At 43.7% G+C, this 19,717-nt stretch overlaps 1 protein-coding gene and 1 long non-coding RNA gene across 10 annotated transcripts in view; one reads left to right on the forward strand and one right to left on the reverse strand.

The window, feature by feature from the left end:
• The window catches only part of R3HDM2 (R3H domain containing 2), a gene marked incomplete at its 5' end in the record, with an annotated part of 66,211 nt that extends 52,904 nt beyond the window's left edge, over positions 1–13,307 (reverse strand). For all 9 annotated transcript variants that reach the window (XM_081900730.1, XM_081900728.1, XM_081900729.1 and 6 more), the window contains 6 exons: positions 3,317–3,376; positions 5,027–5,105; positions 6,490–6,616; positions 8,186–8,272; positions 11,112–11,153; positions 13,143–13,307. In XM_081900730.1, coding sequence (XP_081756856.1) covers positions 3,317–3,376; positions 5,027–5,105; positions 6,490–6,616; positions 8,186–8,272; positions 11,112–11,153; positions 13,143–13,307 — 560 coding nt within the window. The remainder of the gene's footprint in view (positions 1–3,316; positions 3,377–5,026; positions 5,106–6,489; positions 6,617–8,185; positions 8,273–11,111; positions 11,154–13,142) is intronic.
• Positions 13,275–19,717, forward strand: part of LOC309364064 — a 75,882-nt gene continuing 69,439 nt past the window's right edge. The window contains exon 1 of the long non-coding RNA XR_014165704.1: positions 13,275–13,366. This is a non-coding gene — a long non-coding RNA (uncharacterized lncRNA). The remainder of the gene's footprint in view (positions 13,367–19,717) is intronic.

The raw sequence follows: 19,717 nt of genomic DNA on the forward strand, positions 1-19,717 counted from the left end.
CTATTGAAAAACCTCCCTTACACGCCACTAAGACTGCTGCCCCAAGCAAGAAATGAGCAATAATCCCTAAAGGGGGGTATTTGCCAATTGCTTGATAAACATGAAAAATGGTCCGATGGAGAGTTGGAGACTTTACTACCCTACAATGTACCATCAAAGGAAACCCTCTAGACTTGTGGAATGGAGCCGACTGATCTAAATAAAGCTTCGGGGCCTTGTGCACACCCAATGAATGCCAAATACGCTCCTCTGGGCAAAAGGGATTAGGACAGAAGGAAGGCAAAACCATTTCCTGTGATATATGAAAAAGGGAATTCGTTTTAGGGATAAATCCCGGGTCAGGTTTGAGAACTACCTTATCCAGATGAAAGAAACAAAGTTGGGGGTCAGAGGAAAGAGCACCCAACTTGGAAATCCATCTCAGCGAAGTAGTGGAAACAAAGAAAACTGTCTTAAAGGTAAGCAACCTTAAGTTAGAAGAATCCATAGGCTCAAATGGAGCCAATTAACCCTGTTAGGACCCAATTAAGATCCCATGTAGGAAATCTATGAACTATCCTGGGAGCCAACAGTGCAACCCCTTTCATGAAAGGTTTAGCCAAAATGTGAGCAGATAGAGGATAGCCCCCTAAATTGGACAGAATGCTTATAAGAGCAGAAAACTCCTTCTTAAGGCACTAAGTCCTTTATCCAGATCTGACTGTAAGAAACCAAGGAAGTCTGAAACCTCCACTGACAGAGGATTAACTCCCATATCTGGACCCTACAAAACAAAAACTGTCCACATAGTAGAATACACCCTATTAGTGGAGTGGCGCCCAAAGCTAGAAAAGTAAGCAGGACCTTGCCAGAAAAAGGCAGGTCCAGCAGCCGGAGCTGAACAGCTTCCAATCTGTCAGACATAACAGCTCTGGTCAAATACAAAATAATGGGCCTTGTTTCAGAAGGTCCCTCTGTAGAGTGAGACACCATGGGTCCTGGACCACCCTGTTTACCAGGACCAGAAACCAGGGCCTCCTGTTGAATACGCAACCACCAATATGTCCTACACTTTCAGAAGAGGAATCAACAGTACAAACTTTCATTCAGAAAAAAAACTACTGCAAAATGATTCCTTCACCTTAAAATTTATTTTGGTTTTCCTAGCAATGTTAAGTTATAGGATATTCAAGGCCTTTGGGTCACCTAGGCTCCAAAGTTCAAGAGCATTACAGATGTTCGACTCCTGCACACGATATGCAATTGGAACCCCATAACATAAAGGCACTGGAAACTGCCGAATTGGCTTAGAGCACTGGTGACCATCTTTTCCAATAATTGTCTATTTAGACAAGCAGCAACTCTCCAAAGTTTCAGGCAGGCAGAGGTCTACCTCAGTATCCCTTCCCTTTCCAAGATCCTTTTTCATGGAGATGCTTGGGACTGAACCTGAGATCTTCTGCTCTTCCAGTGACCTATAGGCCCCTATCCCATGAGTAACCTGATGTTCATGCACTGAATAATATCTAAGTGTATGGGTTCAACATATATTTCCTATATTTCTGATCCAAGGCTTCAAATGTTTCTGCAAATATGAAGTGGGTGTTATTAAGCATGATGCTGATCTCCCACTGTGTATATCAGCATAGAAATAAGCGGCAGGATAGGGAAGCCTTGTCCACTTCTGGATGCCACAATTTAAGATGGCTGTTGAAAAGCTGGAACATGTACAGAGGAGGGCAACCAAGATGATCAAGAGTCTGGAAACCAAGCCTTACGAGAAGCCCTTGAAGGAGCTGGGTATGTTTTGCCTGGAAAAGAGGAGACTCAGGGGAGATAGGATAGCCATCTTCAAATATCATAAGGGCTGCCATATGGAAGATGGAGCAAGTTTCTTTTCTCCTGCTCTGCAGAGTATGGCACAAACCAATGGATTCAAGTTACAAGAAAGGAGATTCCAACTAAACATCAGGAAGAACTTTCTGTCAGTAAGAGCTGTTTGACAGTGGAACGGTCTCTGCCGGGAGGTGATGGACTTCCCTTCCTTGGAGGTTTTTAAGCAGAGGTTGGATGGCCACCTGTCATGCTTAGCTAAGATTCCTGTATTGCAGGGGGTTGGAGTAGATGGCCCTTGGGCTCCCTTCCACCTCTACAACTCTATGCAACCCTACACCAGCAATCTTGCATTTCTTCCTCACTGAACATGCGCAAGCTTGTTATGGGTAGAGAAGCATGACTCAGAGAGGTCTCTATTTGTGACTGAAGCTCATGTTCATTTGGAAAAAGCTCACTGGCAAAAAATGTGCTTTTGGTAGACATGGAGAGAGTTTCCAACCCTGGAATTCCCATTTAGAGAATACTAGAGAAGGGCTTCTAACTGAAGGCAGAACAAGATGATACAGATAACACCTGAGTCCTGGTTCAGGCATTCATAGAATGCATGAAGACATATGCGTCCATGTACTGGCCTCACCCCCAATGTTCCAACCCACTCAACGCCTGAATGTGCTTACAAGCCCCATTCATACCCTCCCATTCACTGAAGAAAAGTGAAGAATACAACAGGTTGAGCACATGCACCCGCAACACACTTTATCATCATCATCATCATCATCATCATGTCTATGGTTGTTAAAGTTGCAGCCCAGCACTTCCTCCTTCTCTCATCTCCAGAAATGTTCTGTGAATTTCAATGCATGACATTATGAGACACATCTCACAAGTGAGAGAGAGCAAGGAAACTCCATGTGATATCACCATTCAATCAAACTTAGTAACAGTAACTGGGAAAGAGGTGAAGAAAGGGAAACGTAGGGTAGCTGCACATTCTTCATATTGTACAGTTCTAATCCAATGCCCCAGAGCAGGGGTGACTAACCTGTGGCACATTAGCTGCTGTGGAGCTACAATTCCCACCACCCATGACCACTGTCCACAATGACTGAGGTGCTGTAGTTTAGCAACATCTCAAGGAACACAGATTAGCCACCCCCGCGTTAGAGCAGAGATAGCCAACAAGGTATGCTTCAGAAATTGTTGCAATATGATTCCCATCAGCCTCAGACAGTATAGGATGGGAGGGATGATAGGATTTCAATCAGGGAGGGTGTGAGTTGGAGGGCACCACATTGATTACCCCTGCTCTGGGGGTAGTCACAGTCATTTAAGGAAGAATGCACAGGGCTAGACAGACTCTATATAAAGGCAGCCTTCATGTGTCAGATAAATACTGTATACATTCCTAAGGATTGTTTGAAATCAGCAGCTTAATTAGTGAACATTCTCAAACAAATCAGTCTTTAAGTCACTCTGTCTTACAGACCAGTACATTACTTACTTGTTATCGTTAATAAATTCCAGAATCTCCTGTTCCAATTTTAGCAGCATCATTCTGTCCCTTGGAGGATGGGAGAGAGAGCAGGGAGAAAAGGAGAGGAAAAATCATTCAGAGCACAAATAGCTATACAATTGTCTCTGAAAAATCTGAAGATTAATATCCTCCTCCACTCCAATATTAATCAAAAAGTTCAATGTAATTCAGCATTGAAGATATCACTACCCAACCTACATTGGCAGATGCAGAACAGATGTAGCAAGTTAAAAGTAGACCAATCCTGTTCAGGTGGATTCACTTTGGTGCAGTGATTACACTTCTAGAAGCACAATATCCCATGGGCTCTCATTGTGCTTGTATTATTGAACAGAAACAGTACATCAGAACATAGGCAATGACTGGCATTCCGTTTTGACATTGTTTATTAGTGAGATGGCAGGAGGCACTTTACAGAGAAGTATTTGGAAGCTATTTATAGGTGGTTTTTAGAGCTGTTAAGATTCCTTCCTGACTAACTCATTCCACACTTTTCCTCTTTCTGTTCTTATGCACAGTATATGAATGCATCTGTTTTGTTAGTCTGCAATGCTAGAATTATTCTAATCTTGCTAGGATACTCCAAGAGCTCCAGTGAATACTGCATAGTTACTGAAGCAAAGTGGATATTGGATGGGAGACCACTATAGTCTCCATATAACAACAGGGCTAAATATTAAATATTTGTTTAAAAATAATTCCACAGGAGTTTGAGCCAGTGTGGTGTAATGGTTAAGAGTGTTGGACTAGAACTGGGAGAGCAGGATTCACATCTTAACTTAGCCATGAAGCTCACTGGGCCAGTCTCCATCTCTTAGCCTAACCTACTTCACAAGGTTGTTGTGAGGATGAAATGCGGAGGAGAACAACGGACACCACTCTGAGATCCTCAGCAGATAAAGGTGATATATAAATGTAATAAATAAGCAGTAATAGGAAGAAGAATACGATGGCGAAGAATACGACGGCAACTAGACCAGGGATGAGGAACCTGTGGCTTTCTAGTTGGACTCCAACACACCTCAGCCCTAGCAACAGTATAGCCAATAGCCAGGGGTGACGGGGATGAAGTTCAGAGATGTAGGGGAGGGGGGATTCAGGTTCCCCATCTCCAGCCCAGAGAGCCCACTGGATACTTTCTCACTCTCTGAGCTTGGACCCTCTTTCATCTCTTACTCATGGCTAGAACAAGTGATCAGGCAGGTCAGAGCACTGAGAGAAAATTAATTTTAAAGGAAACCCCAGGGAAGGCATCCTTAGTGGACCCTAATGAGGTGCTGCCTAAGAATGTCACATGCTGAGACAGGGTCTGGACCCCAAAACCACTGAACAGTCCGCTTATTCCAAGGCCTCACCATGGCCACTTTATGCTCAAGATGCTGGAAAGTAAGATACTAGCATCCTATCACATGTGCCTTTGAGGCTAGCAAGGCTGGACAGAGTGCATTCTAGAGGATTCTCAATTAGTGCTCTTAAACTTCCCACATCTCATGAGTTAAAGAGCCCATTGATAGGTGCTTGCCTACCTCCACTATGCAGCTGCCACCACCATAGATTCTAACAGTTGCTGATACTTTCTGTTCCCTCTCCCATCCTTTCTCCTTAACCATGCAAGCTTGCAGGAACACCTCCTTATTCCCACTTGCAAATCTGCCACATAATCACCGAGGAACCTACCTTGGGTTTTTCTTCAGTGTACTCACTAAAAATTCATGCAAATCTATTCCAGTGGAGTCTGTGTATTCCTGGCTGGAATCTATAACAAAGAAAACAGCAACATACTAAAGAAATGCCATGCTCACAGGGAGAATATCCATGGAGTCAAAACAAGCCAGAATATAAAAGGGGTTCTGACAGTGTTGGAAGGACCAAGTTAACGGCTGCCTCTCCCATCACCACAGCCATGGCTTCCTTTGGAGTCAACGGTGGAAAGACCATTTGTAGGACATAACTCTAGCACTTTGAAAGAGCAACAGGCCATATTTGAGGGCAAAGTTACCACCCCAGAACCTTCAAATATATTGATTTCTTACCCACCATTTAGCTGCTTGTTCTACCACCAACTGCCTGAGCAATCATATGCTAAATTATTGTACCTGACAAGATTACTGGCTTTACACAAATCTCAGAAGGAGAACTTCTTAAATTTACAACAAGCACTGCTTTGTGGAACAGAATGTGGACCAGAAAGGAAAAGGTAATTAATTAAAGGCTTATCTCAGCAGTTAAGGTGTGTAATGACTGTTTTCTCAAGATTTTCATTAGTGGTCTACCTGTGCCCATGTCAGCAAAAAAATTCAGAGTGCTAAGGAGACCAAGGACATTTGATATTTGCAAATTCTAATCTGAATTGATGTGGACTGAGTCAACCATTGCCTGTAACGCATGTATGTACAGTGGTACCTCGGGTTAAGAACTGAACTCGTTCCAGAGGCCCATTCTTAACCTGAAACTGTTCTTAACCTGAGACACCACTTTAGCTAATGGGGCCTCCCGCTGCTGCCGCACCGCTGCAACTCTATTTCTGTTCTCATCCTGAAGCAAAGTTCTTAACCCGAGATACTATTTCTGGGTTAGCAGAGTCTGTAACCTGAAACACCTGTAGCCCAAGGTACCACTGTATACAGATGTGTACTTTCAAAGATATGTTTAAAATAATTGTTGAAATATATACTTAAATGCAATTTTCTGCAGATTTTTTTTATTGTAGATTAACATGAAAATGGAATGGAATGGAATAAACTTACAGGTGGACACATGCAAATGTGAATCAGTGGGGATGGGAAAACTTTGGCTCTCCAGGTGTTCCTAGACTTCTGCTATCATCCATCCCTCTCTATTTGCCCTGCAGGCTGAGGCTGATAGGAATGGGAATCCAAGAACAGCTGGAGTGCCACAGGTTCCTCATCTTTGTGATATAGACTGGAAATCCATTCCTGAGAAGTTGTGGCAGATGCCCTTATTAGACAGACAGACGTTGACATATAATATTGTAATACTCCTTTCCCCTTGTCATGTGGTCAGCTTGAATGCACAAACTGAAAAGAAAGTCCCAGACCTCTGGTAAATAGGGAAACAGAAACTACTGCTCATCTTTGCCCACAGAAACCAAGTTCATTCCAGAACTGAGACTGTCTTACCTCTAGATAGCATTTTCTTGGGTGCCTTCTCCTTATTTTTCTCTTTTTCTTCTTTTTCAGGGCCATCTTTTGCAGACTTGTCATCTTCCTTGTCAGAGGGGCAGCTGACGTGCAACTGTATGATATCCTAGCAACAGGAGAAAATCCACACTTTGAAGGCCTCAGAGCTGATGTTTTGCAACCAACAAAAGCTGGAAATATGGTATGACGACCAATTTGATTCCAGTAAGAAATTTTACTTCTGGGTAGAATGGCTAAGAATATCAGAAGAGCTTGCTGGATTAGGCCAGTGGCCCTTCTAGTCCAGCATCCTGTTCTCACAGTGGCTGAATAGTTGCCTGTGGGAAATCAGCAAGCAGGATCTGAGTACAAGAGCACTCTCCCTTCTTGTGGTTTCCGGCATCCGGCTAGTCACCCTGGGTGATTTTTGCCTCCCTGTGCAACATGCTTGCTCGTGTGATTTATGTAGAGTTATGATTTTTATGCTATGAACCTGTTCTTAAGTTAAAAGGTTGATTGCAGTGGATAAGATGTCCTTTTAGTCCATCTGCGTCCCCTCTCCTCTCCAAACATGACATTACTCCCCCCCCCAAAAAAATAGAATGCATTAGATTGTAGGTAACTGATGAGTAATTACAGTATATATTCAGGAAGTGGGGGATTTTTGCCAGGTCAGTAAGGAACCCTGTAGATTTTTGCCTTCCTGCCTACAATGTGGCATGGCTCACTTAACTAATCTGTACTATTCTTGCAAGCCCTTGTGGTAGGTATATTTTTGTTGCTCATTTGTTGCACTTTTACCCCACCTTTTTCTCCAAGGAACACAGACAGGGTGGTGTAAATGGCTCCCTCCCTCCCCATTTAATCCCCTGTGAGGTAGGTTGGGCTGAGAGGCAGCAACTGGCCCAAGCTTAACCAGTGAGCTTCATGGCTGGGGGAGGGGGGGTTGGAACACTGGTCTCCCAATCACTAGTCTGAGATTCTAACCACAGCTGTCTCTGGCACCTTGTTTGCTACTGTTCTTAGATTGCAGCACACTATATACAATCTGAACTCGGTGTGGCTCTGCCGTATAAATGCATGCTATGGGTGCGGTTTGCTGCTATCTTATGGCTTTGAGGTTAAAATCCCCTACAGTGATCTGATCATAGGTATAGTTTGGTATCACTAGAAGAAGAAGAGCTTATTTAATACACCCTGAAAACCTTCTCTGAATTTGACTTTTTATGGTTTTGATCTGATGGCTCGAATATGCTACGTTTCAATAGGAGCTCCTATAGGAAGGTATGCTTTTTAGACTTGGGAGACAGTAAATCAGAACAGAGGTTTGCTATGAAAGCACACACACTAGCATACAGTAAGCCTGCAACTTACGCTGGGTTTGTGTTCCAGAGACTGCGCCTAAAGTCAAAATTGAGTGTAGTCAAAAGCCATTGGGGGGATTGCCAAAGTCATTTTTCCCAGAACCCTGCTCCCTTTTTATTTTTATTTATTTATTATTATTTGCCATGCACATAAAACATGCACAAGTTGTGGGCTTATGGCAGCCAGATAACAAATATACAATTTAACCAGGACTGTCATTTTTTCTTTTAAAGGTAAGCTTTCAACCTTGATCAGAACTATTAAGAAAAACCATCACTGAAAGCAGTCTCTCCCGTGGCTGGAAAAGTGATGTGACTACAACTAGGCTTACCTGGGTATCCAATGTCCCATCCACAAAGGGGCTAGAAGACTCTTCACATACAGCCAGGCTCCTGACTAGCTTCAGCTTTGAATTTGACTGCAAAAGGGGGGGGGGGAATCTGTAGTAAGACATAGGCAGCTAGAATTCCCTTTCAATATATGAATGAGCTGCTGTTCAACTAATGCTAATTAAGTTAGCTCCGTACTAATGAGAAATGCAATTACGTTTTGTCCAGTAGTAACACATGGCAAAGCAGTCAAGCAGAAGATACCAAGTGCATAGTGATTTTCTCTCCCTTAACATGCTTGATAGAGATTCTAGTCTGCCACCTGTGGAGGTACTTAGCCTCTGCTAACACAGTGACTTGAATGTCATATACATTGATAGGGCTTCTCTGAAGCTAACCAACCCATTAAATAATCTGCACACTGTTAAACCACTGATGGTAAGTGACAAAAAGGAATGACTAACTTCTTCCTGCCTTAATTGAAAGCCTGTCATTAAACGGCTGCCTTCTTGACAAACGTAGTTATTCTGGGTGATCTACTATAGTAGCATTTAAAGAAAATGCTTAAAATAAATGTCTGCCTCAGACTGTTTGGTGAATGGTCCTGAAAGTAAGAGAGTGTGAATGGAGCAACACAAAAGTATTTTACTTGAACAGAAGTAGTCATGGTGAAATATGGTCTGGGAACCATAGTTAAGATATTATCAGCAATATAATAAAGGAAAGTTAAAGGTGCATTGGCAAGGGCATAAGAGAATCAAACGGAAGAAAAAGTTCAGTGCCATAGCAGTTTAATCTCATAAGATTTGGGGCAGATACAAATTACAAATACTATAAACACAAACTCTGAACTAATACTAGGTCTTAGTAAAGCAATAAACCACCACCTGGGCTTTGCTGTTTTTGGACTGCAATTGTGAGCAAATGCTGCTCCATAGAAAATGAAGGATTCTAGTACCTCCCTTCTCCTTAACATTTTACCTCTCTATGTGCAGGGAAATGTTTTGTATTAAGCATGTGAACTCTCACCCGCAGTGTAGAAGTTGTACAAGTCAAGACACAGGTTTATCACCTCAATGAGATGACCGCATCTGGACACTTAAAGCCAGACCAGAGATAAGAGTTTTCCATAAAACTGCAGAGCCCAAGGGTCAACTAGCCCAACCCCCTGAAATGCCGGAATTTCAACTAAAGCGTCCATGACAGATGGCCATCCAACCTCTGCTTTAAAACCTCTAATGAAGGAGAGTCCACCACCTTCCAAGGGAGTCCATCGCACAGTCTAACTCCTCTTACTGTTAGAAAGTTCTCCCTGGTGTTTAATTGGAATCTCCTTTCTTGTAACTTAAAAACACTGCCTTGAGTCCTACCCTCCTGAGCAGGAGAAAACAAGCTTATGCCATCTTCCATGTGACAGCCCTTTATATATTTGAAGGCGGCTATCATATCTCTGTTTCCTCTTTTCTAGGCTAAATATTGTGCATGGCTTCCACAAGATACACAGGTTTCACTCAGTTTCCAAGAGGAGGCAGTTTCATAGCTGTGAGGCAGTCAATGAGAGCAGTGCCTGTAGCCCCGTGCAGCATGTATTGTGATTCAGAGGACATCCTCAGCTGATATTAAAAATCACAATGAAACCTAGGAGTAAAGGGCAACCTCTTTGACATGCTGAGGCCTTAACTGGTTAACCATTAAGCACAAATGATGAACAGTGAAAAGCAAGAAGATATGGGATAAAGGAGCAAGAAGAGTCATATCTGGAGCACTGATAGGAATGAGAGATTCTGGGACTCAATGCCGAGGATCAGACCGCCTATCCAAAGGTGGAGGTAACCAAACTGGCTATACTTCTTTTCTTTTATACAAGGGGAGGCCATTATGTTCCATCAACCATTTAGGGTATTTAATGCAAAATCTGTCTCTCAACTCCTCTACGCCTCAAACGTCTGATTCAATGGCTCATTCACCAGGTTCGAAGGCTTCCAGGCAAAGTTTCTCCGGTCCCTCCTACAAGTTCCAAATTGTGTTCCAAATGCAATACTATTTTTAGAAACAGGTGAATGTCCTCTATCAACTAAAGCATGGTGGGCTGCCCTGAGATACTGGCTCAAGATCTCAGTCTTTGGCCTGGGGAAGGGGTAACTTCCATATGTAAACATCAAGGAGTTTACCAGCTCATGGATGAAAATTATGGTTAGAAAAGCCAGTTTGACTGGTATGCCACCTTCTCTCCTGTACCATCTGGGCTATGATACCACCCTTGAATCTCTGAGGCAAAGGCTCTGGGGCACATCACATAGTGATCTCCGATCTCAATCTCATGTTAACTGTGGCCCATTAGCAGTAGGAATTCACTATGGGTTCAATTTTCAGACACCTGCATATTTTAGAAATTTGTCTGTATCAACGTATCGGTGTCTTTTCACCAAAGCCAGATTAAATGTATTCCCATCAGAAGTGCTAAATGGCAGACTGAGAGGCATCCCTTATCAAAATAGGATCTGTGTATGCTCTCAGGACGTTGACTGTATGAGGCATATTTTAATGCATTGCGGACAATATGATCAAGCGAGGGAAATATTGATTAAACCACTATTGGCAAACTGGCCGAGCCAATCTGAAGTCTACTATACCAAATATCTTCTGGACGACAAGTCCAGTGATATCACAGCAGCCATGGCAAAGTTTCATACAAATCAAAGATCAACAAACCCATGACTAAACAATAACACTTCGGTCTCCCTTCCCTGGGGGGGGGGGGTTGTCTGTATGAATCTGTATTTTATTCTGAATCCATGTTATGGGTCGTTGGACCGCAATAAAGATTATATATATATATACAATGCCAAGAATGACTGCAGAAAGATCAGAGTCATGTAAGTTCTTGCTGCAGCATCACCTGGTAAAAAGAAATCAACAGTATCTTACCTTGGCTCTTTTTCTAGCATGCCCATGATTGGAGGTCCGCCTCTGCAACAACAACAAAAAAGGAGAGGAGGAACAATGGTGGAAAAATCACTCCCGTTGCGCATTCTATGAGATGTAAGATTAGGAAGGGGGGAATCACAACACATTGGGAGGAATTAAATGTAACAGTAGGGGAATTGTTCCATCAACACAAGCGTTTCAGCGTTTCAGCTTGCTGGAAACAATGTTCTCTCCTCTCCCCACACATTTTTCTGGGGGTTCTCCTGATACACACTCCTAGGCAATCTGGGCAGGCACAGGGCTGAGGGGGAGTCCCACTGTGCTAGCAGAAGTCCATGCCATATATTATCTTGCAAGAATCTAATGCAAAGAGGTCAATTCTGCATACATTTTGCAAAGGACCAAAGCCAGCTATGGCAGGAAACTGCCATAACCATGTAGAGATAAAATAAGGAAATAAAATGCAAGACAAACATTGTGTGGTCAAGTCCAGTTTAACCATCCAATGTCATGGATTTAAAAGGACGCCTACAATTGAGGTCTGTTAAAATCATGGTGTCCTTTCTCTCTCCTACAAGGGATGCGGGTGGCGCTGTGGTTTAAGCCACTGAGTCTCTTGGGCTTGGGGCCTACAAATACATCTCAAAGCTCATCTTTTTCTGTGAAGTTTTTGACAAATTTCACGCTTCTCTCCAAAGCGATGTCTAGGTGTATAAAATTGCATTTGTCCATATCTCTCTTGCTCATCCCCTCAGTTCTCTTATTCACTGCTTAACTTTAGACTGCCACAACCCTTGGAGCAGGTATTTAATTGCTATGCCTTCTGTGTTTCTTTGGAGCAGGATTTGTGTGTCTGCAATATAAAGTGGCTTGAACATCTTCCTGGGTTCATGTCCCACTCTTTTTTTTAATATTGAAGAGATGAAGCCATCGTGACCACACTAAATCAGCAATTCTACACACACTTATCTGGGAGTAAGTCTCACTGAACTCAAAGACTTACTTCTTGGTGGATTGTACTGCAAGAAGTCCATAGGATTCATTTATGTGATGGGGTAGAAAAAAAGACACAAGAATCACCTCTCCTCAAACAATCTGACCCAGACCCTGCAATTATCATCTGAGGTCTTTCTTCGTGTGCCTCCTCCACAATAAGTTTGGAGGGCAGCAACATGAGAACGGGCCTTTTCTGTGGTGGTTACCCATTGGTGGAATGCTCTCCTCAGGGTGGCTTGCCAGGCACTTTCATTACGTATCTTTAGGTGCTAGATAATAATGATTCTCTCAAAGCAGGCCTTGGACTGATTAACATTCTGTGTCCTTTTACATATGTTTGTGTGAGTGGGGTTAATGTTTTGTTCTTGTTTTTATTATGTCTTTTGTGTTCCCATTTTGTATTCTTATGTTGTGAACCGCCCTGTGATCTTTGGATGGAGGGCAGTATACAAAACTAATAATAACAGCAGCAGCAGCAACACTGGCCTGGAAAAGATTTCCTAAAATGATCCAGCAAAGTGCAGTGGTACCTCTAGTTATGAACTTAATTCATTCTGGAGGTCCGTTCTTAACCTGAAACTGTTCTTAACTAGAGGCATGCTTTCGCTAATGGGGCCTCTTGCTGCCGCTGCACCGCCGGCACACGATTTCCGGGGCAAAGTTTCTCATCCTGGGGCAAAGTTCTCAACTCAAGGTAACTCTTCCAGGTTAGCAGAGTTTGTAACCTGAGGCATTTGTAACTCGGGGTACCACTGTATATGGCAGCATGACAAGAACCTCACCACTGATTACCATGGCTCTTTCTCTAACAGTACCAGGTTCACACCATGCTGAGATTAATGAGTAATTTCGTGGTAGAATACGGTACTGCGGAAGTCCAGAACTGCTGGAACCCCTAATTAAGTGAACTTAACAAAAGGGCAAAAAAGGGACCTCTGCCTGATATACTGCAATAGGGAGTCCAAGATCTGCTGCCAGTTAGCATTGGGCTTTGATGGGTCTGTTGGTATACATGAAATATCTTCTTCCAATTACCTGTGATTCTTGCCGTGTACTGATCTCCTCCCCATCCTTCTCAACTTCCTCTTTGCTTGGTGACCTGGATACAAATTTGTTTTTGTTCACAGATTCCTCAACCACTTTCTTTTCCAATTCTTTCATTATCTCCAGTGTCTCCTGTGTTGTGTTGCTGTTAGACATCTTCAGCACAGTATAGCGTTAGTGATGGACACCTGCAGGTAGGGACAGAAGGGATGGAGGTCAGTGCAACCAAGAATAAAGGCTTCTCTTTTTTTTCTTGTTTTCCCATTCCCTTTCTTTCCCTTTTCATTTTTAAACAGAATTCCCTGTTTCCTTGCTCTTTGTCACATACTGAAGCTATACTTGCTCAGGATCTTGTCTCTAGAGTCCTTCTTCATGTTATTGAAGATCTGACACTACACTTTCCATATCTCTTTATGTCATCTGCTGGAAGGGGGTGCAGATGCAATATTCCATTTGGAGTTTAACCCTTTCCCTCCCCACTGCATTCCTGACAACACAATACAATCTAAATCAAATACCTAATGAATACACACTGGAAGTGAGGAACGGGTTTCAGGATTTCGATTTGGTGGACAGAGTGCCTGAAGAACTATGGGTGGAGGCTCGTAACATTATACAGGAGGCAGCAATGAAAAGGAAATGCAAGAAAGCAAAGTGGATGTCCAATGAGGCCTTACAAATAGCAGGGGAGAGAAGGCAAGCAAAATGTGAGGGAGATAGGGGCAGTTACCCCATTCAGGGAGTCCCCCACACCTGCCCACTGTCCCCCAGAAACAGTACTTCTGTCTTGTCAGGATTCAACCTCAATCTGTTTGCCCCCAACCACCTCTGGACACCCACACAGGACGTTCACTGCCTTCGAGAGGTAGAGCTGGGTATCATCCACATATTGGTGTACACCCAGCCCAACTCCCCTGATCATAGAATCATAGAATCATAGAGTTGGAAGAGACCACAAGGGCCATCGAGTCCAACCCCCTGCCAAGCAGGAAATACCATCGGAGCACTCCTCACATATGGTTGTCAAGCCTCTGCTTCAAGACCTCCAAAGAAGGAGACTCCACCACACTCCTTGGCAGCAAATTCCACTGTCGAACAGCTCTTACTGTCAGGAAGTTCTTCCTAATGTTTAGGTGGAATCTTCTTTCATGTAGTTTGGATCCATTGCTCCGTGTCCGCTTCTCTGGAGCAGCAGAAAACAACCTTTCTCCCTCCTCTATGTGACATCCTTTTATATATTTGAACATGGCTATCATATCACCCCTTAACCTCCTCTACTCCAGGCTAAACATGCCCAGCTCCCTTAGCCATTCCTCATAAGGTTTTGTTTTTAAAAAGAAGTTGTCGGGCCAGGCTGGCAAGTGAGGGCCGCAATGGCAAGTGAAGGCTCGATTGCGCCCCCTCCTGGCTTCCCTTGCTATAGCATGGAGACCTCTGTGCCAGCCGGCCAGGGCTGTGCTGAACGGAGGATCTCTCATACAGCATGGAGGAGAGTACAGAGCCCTGAGGCACCACACAAATGGGTGCCCAGGGGTCCATGCTGCTAACTGCATCATTGCCAGTGAGAGCTTCCTTCACAATGCAAATAGCAGTGGACTGGAGGAGGCCATCTTCATCAAGATTACAGTGGCAGTGGGGGGAAGCCAAGCTCAACTTCTCCACTCAATGCAGTTCCAGCTGAGCACCACCATGGCAGCTATTTTTATTTTAAAAACCAGTCATATTAAACACAAAAACTCATTTATGCCTGGCCCTCAATGGCTTTGCTTACCAGGGGCATAGGTAGGTTTTGCCTCCCTCTGCCACTGTGTGTGAAGGTACCTCTGAACTATATCACCAGTAAATGAATGCTTACTTCCCCACATAGAAATGCCTAGCAAAGTGTTGTATCTGGTGACACTCGTCTCGTGAAGACAACACCTACTTCCCCCGCCTGGTCTCTTGCATTAAAATGGATCTTTGTAGTTCTACTTGTGTATCTATCCACTAGCCTTTGCCTTTCTGTATCTGCTCACTTAACTGAAGTAAAGCCATGATAACCTGCACATGAACCCTTCAAGAATGTGTTAGACCGAAATGCCTGTACAGTCATACCTTGGATTCTGAACACCCTGGAACTCGGATGTTTTGGCTCCCGAACGCCGCAAACCCCGAAGTGATTGTTCCTGTTTGCGAATGTTCTTTTGGAACCCAAATGTCCGACAAGGTTTCAGCGGCTTCTGATTGGCTGCAGGAGCTTCCTGCAACCAATCAAAAGCCACAATTTGGTTTTGGAAGTCGAACGGACATCCGGAACAGATTCTATTCGACTTCCAAGGTACGACTATATATGGTATAGCAATACAATCTCTCTCTTTTTTACCTTGAACATCATAGAACTGGCCAAAACCTGTTTAAACTGCTTATACCTACCAAATGTGCCCAGACCACTTCTGACTGCTTTTTGTCAATACGTAGTTTCCTGCACCTGTGTCAGGTCTTTGTGTAGTCTTGAGTAAAAGAGAAGAGCACCACCAAAGCCCTGGGTCAGTCCTCTTGGAGCGATAGCCCAGGGAATTGACCATTCAGCACTGTTTTCAAAATAAAGTCTGGTTGTGCCTACTTTCATGTTTCCCGACTCCGTCTGTTGATAGGGAATTTGGGCTCTACCTATCCATGGAACCAACAAAGGGCATATTTTTGCCACAGCTCCCCTACCCAACACACTAGACACTGTGTAGCCTGGTACACTGAGAGGGATCCCACAGTTGTGTGCCATAGAAATGCACTCTGCCAACCCAAAGTACATGTGTTCTTGCAACACACAAGCTACACATGTAACTCATCATAATTATGGGCAATTTCTCAGTGCTCTAGAACAGAAGGTCTGCAATGTAACAGAAATGAACTTTCTATAAAAAAATATGTTGTAATTATGCCACTCTCCTGCTAATTACACTGCATTCAATGTGGAACGTTATTTTGCCATGTTTTGTTTCATTATTTAAGACCTGTAAATCACTTAAAGATCCCTTTTGAAATATGACGTGGTTCAGAAATGATTTTAAATAATAAATAAATAAATAAATAAATAAATAAATAAATAAATAAGGGGATGGTGAAGAAAACAATCTTCCCCATGAGAAACAAAGACAAAGCCAAGCTATGCATTTCAGGAACCGGAACTCAATTTTTATTTCAGGCTGGGAAAGGCCTACTAAAAGAGAAGCATGCAAGGTTTAAGTACGTAATTTAAAGTCAGCCATTAAATGAGCAAACATCTGTATAGGGATGTGAACCATAGTCTCCCACAGTTCTGTTACGCCCTTCCCTGCATTTAATTTGATTATGACAATCCCTTCTTTAATAAATTTGTTCTTAACACTACTGCTTTCACCTATTTGTGTTTAAGAAAGCCGTTTTCCAGATCAAGTGCCATAATACCAACTTGGTATGTTTATATAAAGACATACCAGTTTACAGCATGAGATCACAAGGAACACAAAGAAACATTAGTAATTTTGACAGATGTTTATTCAGCAGAATCATAACATGCACCAAGAAGAAGGTGAGATGCTCTTCAGGCATGAGGCATCTAACAGAGGCACCTAAGACCATTTATGCAAAAGCTGAGTCCCTACCATGACCACATATTTTCACCAGCCTCCCTCAAAACTCCTTTTTTGAATCACCTGAGTAGAAACTGCCACGTGCAGATCAAAATTTTACTTTAATGTGTTGTCAATTTTGCACATAGGTCTCTTGAAAAGTGGCCATTATACTTACGGTAAAAGGTATTTCTGGATCCCATAAAAAGCTGCCACCAGATTGGGTTTAGGTTTGGTGCCGCCCGGAAGTCAATAGGCAACACTGCAAGCTTGCAATAATAAACAAACAATTCAAACCGGAAGCTTGTATCTCAGCTCCTCACTCCTTCCTCCCTCAGTTTTTTAGATTACAGGCCAGGAAGCGATGAGATTTGGTAATCGTATAGAGTGGGAGACAGCATTCAACAGGAAAATGTTGCCTAAAAGATTCACTGAGACTGGTACAGTAGAATGATGGAGGGGAATCAGCTGCTGGTGGCCTAGGTGGGCTCTGGAATCAGCTTTACATGACCCAGAAATACCTTTCACAATAATTATAACAGCCTTTTTCAAGAGACCTATGTGCAAAATTGACAACACATTAAAATAAAATTTTAGGTGTTATGAAATACCTTTCATTCTAAGCATACAGGCCTTTTCTGGACAGATTGGGATGTACAAAAGCCTACAGACCCATGAAAGGTGGGACAAATAGAAAACTGCTGTTTAGATGGCTAGAAGGACATACTGTAATGCCCCCCCTGCCAAAGGCAGCCTCAGCTGAGGCAAAAATGTGTCAATAAAGGATTGCTGAATGTGACAATCATATGGGTGCTCTGACAATCTCTTGTAATGGGGCATTTAGGGAGAAGGCTGCAGGCCTGGTCAAATGAGTCTTCATTCGTGTAGGTGGAGGGAGACATAAGCCAACAAGATGGATCCTTTTAGCCATCTAGCTTGGGCAGTAGATGAGACTCCCCATCAAGGGAGGAAGAAAGGAGGTCAAGAGCAAGCTGGTCCAACATATGGATGGTGTACGATGAATGTGGACCTTCCATGCTTACTAAGCATCAAGGGACTGTCATGTCTACTGATTGATGCACCGGGAAAAAGCCAAATGACAGAAGGATCAGTTTCTGTTGGCAATGGAATTGTGAAAATACCTTTGGAAGGAATGATGAGTTGGTTCACAGGATTAATCTATTCCTGTAGAGAAATCCAATGATGTCTCCAGGGCATCCAGTGAAGATGCATGTCCGCTGTGGCAGCTGCTGCTTTCCTGCTGACAGACAAGCTGCTCCACCTCATTGCCAGGTGAAGGTAGTGCCTTGAAGTGAGGGCAATCAGCTGCCCTGTTCTCCATGGGCATGAGGGAAGGCAGCTCAGATCAGCAGTCTTATCGGCTGAAATCATCATGCAATATCGGTGGTGCCTTGAAATCAGCTGCCCTGCTCTCCCTCACAAGAGGAGCAATATATTGCTGCGTATTGCTAGGTCAAAATCGTTATCAACCAATATATTGAAAAATTGCAAAGTGCTGAAACAGACCATAAAATTTGTGATATCACCATGCAAAAATGACAAAAATTTGAGGGGGAGGCAAGTGATGGTGCCTCAGACCCCCTGGGTGCGTTTCGTGGACACCCACTGGTCCTGGACCCTTAATTGGGAACCACTGGTCTACAGTAGTGAAGCGATCAACTTCTGCTTCCCCAAAGCAACTGGTTATGAGATGGAAGTTCTCTGGATGGAGTTTCTATTCCCCATGGTTGAGAAGTTCTCTGCTCAGCCAATCGGCAGTATCTTGTCCACTGAGGTTTCTACTCTTATGGAAACTTACCTAGAGGAAGAATTTGGAGGTCTCCTGCTGCAAGGTGCAGGTTTTCTTACCTCCTTACCTGTGTGTGCTTTTACAATGAAGACTGATCATGTGAATCAGGACTGCTCAAATGCACCTGTGAACTGCAAGTGTTGTAATGTGAGTGCGACCACTCAAAGTTCCATGATGTTGGTTGATAGGAGGGCTCTTCCCTGGACCAGGGGTCCTGGCCTGGATGTTCTTCACAATTGTTCCTCACCCTGTTGGACTGACATCTGAGGTTATTAGTATTAGAGGGCGAACACTGTCTAGGGAACCTCTCTGCAAGTTCAATGAATTCAGTCACCAGTTCAGAGAATCCTCAGCTGACCTGTGGTGGATCTCTGATGGGGGAAGAGGAGTCACTGCATGAGTTGTATTGTATTTCTGAACTCTCTTGGAGAGGTCTGATGAGACTGGAGAGAGTAGAGTTTGTGTGGAGACTAGGTTTAATTCCAGGCAAAGACCATTGCGGATAGTGCCCAGCACCCATTTGTCTGACATGATCTGCTGCCAACTGTGGGAGTATCGCATGAGACATGAGTGTAGGAACACTGGTGAGTGATAGGATTGTTCTGTTGTAGGAGTTGATTTCCTTTTAATCCTCTGCCCTGCCTGTTCTGGGGAGTGGGGAGGGCCAAAAAAAATCCCTTCCCTCTATAGGATCTTGAGACTTGACAAGAGTAGTTTAGTGTCCTGATCCCCTGGCCTACCTGGCAGCCAGTGTGCCAAGACCAAGTCCAAAACCCAAGCGTCGATCAGCATCTGCAAAGCCCACAGTCCGAGATCTAAAGTAGAAGGCTGACAGTCAGGAAATGAGGTTCAGGGTCAATCCAAGTCCGAAGTCAGGATGCAGTCCAGCGTCAAGCCTTAAGTAGAAACCCATGGATGTCAAACAGTATCCAAGACAAGGTCCCTCAACATGGGCAGTCGAGCAGTCACAGCACCTCAGCTCTGCTGCCTTCTTACACTGTGCCTGCTGATTGTAGTATCTGGGCTTGATGAGGCAGGTGACTCTCACCAACTCTCAGCTTATCCCAGCTAAGGGAATCACATGCCTTCTTCTCCACCTGGCCAGCTAATGAACTGGGCTGCAGGCCCTGGCCTGCCTCTGCTTCCTGGAGTGCCCCACTTGCTGTTCC

This window comes from Podarcis melisellensis, assembly GCF_964234715.1.
Source record: "Podarcis melisellensis genome assembly, chromosome: 2".
Lineage (NCBI taxonomy): Eukaryota > Metazoa > Chordata > Lepidosauria > Squamata > Lacertidae > Podarcis > Podarcis melisellensis.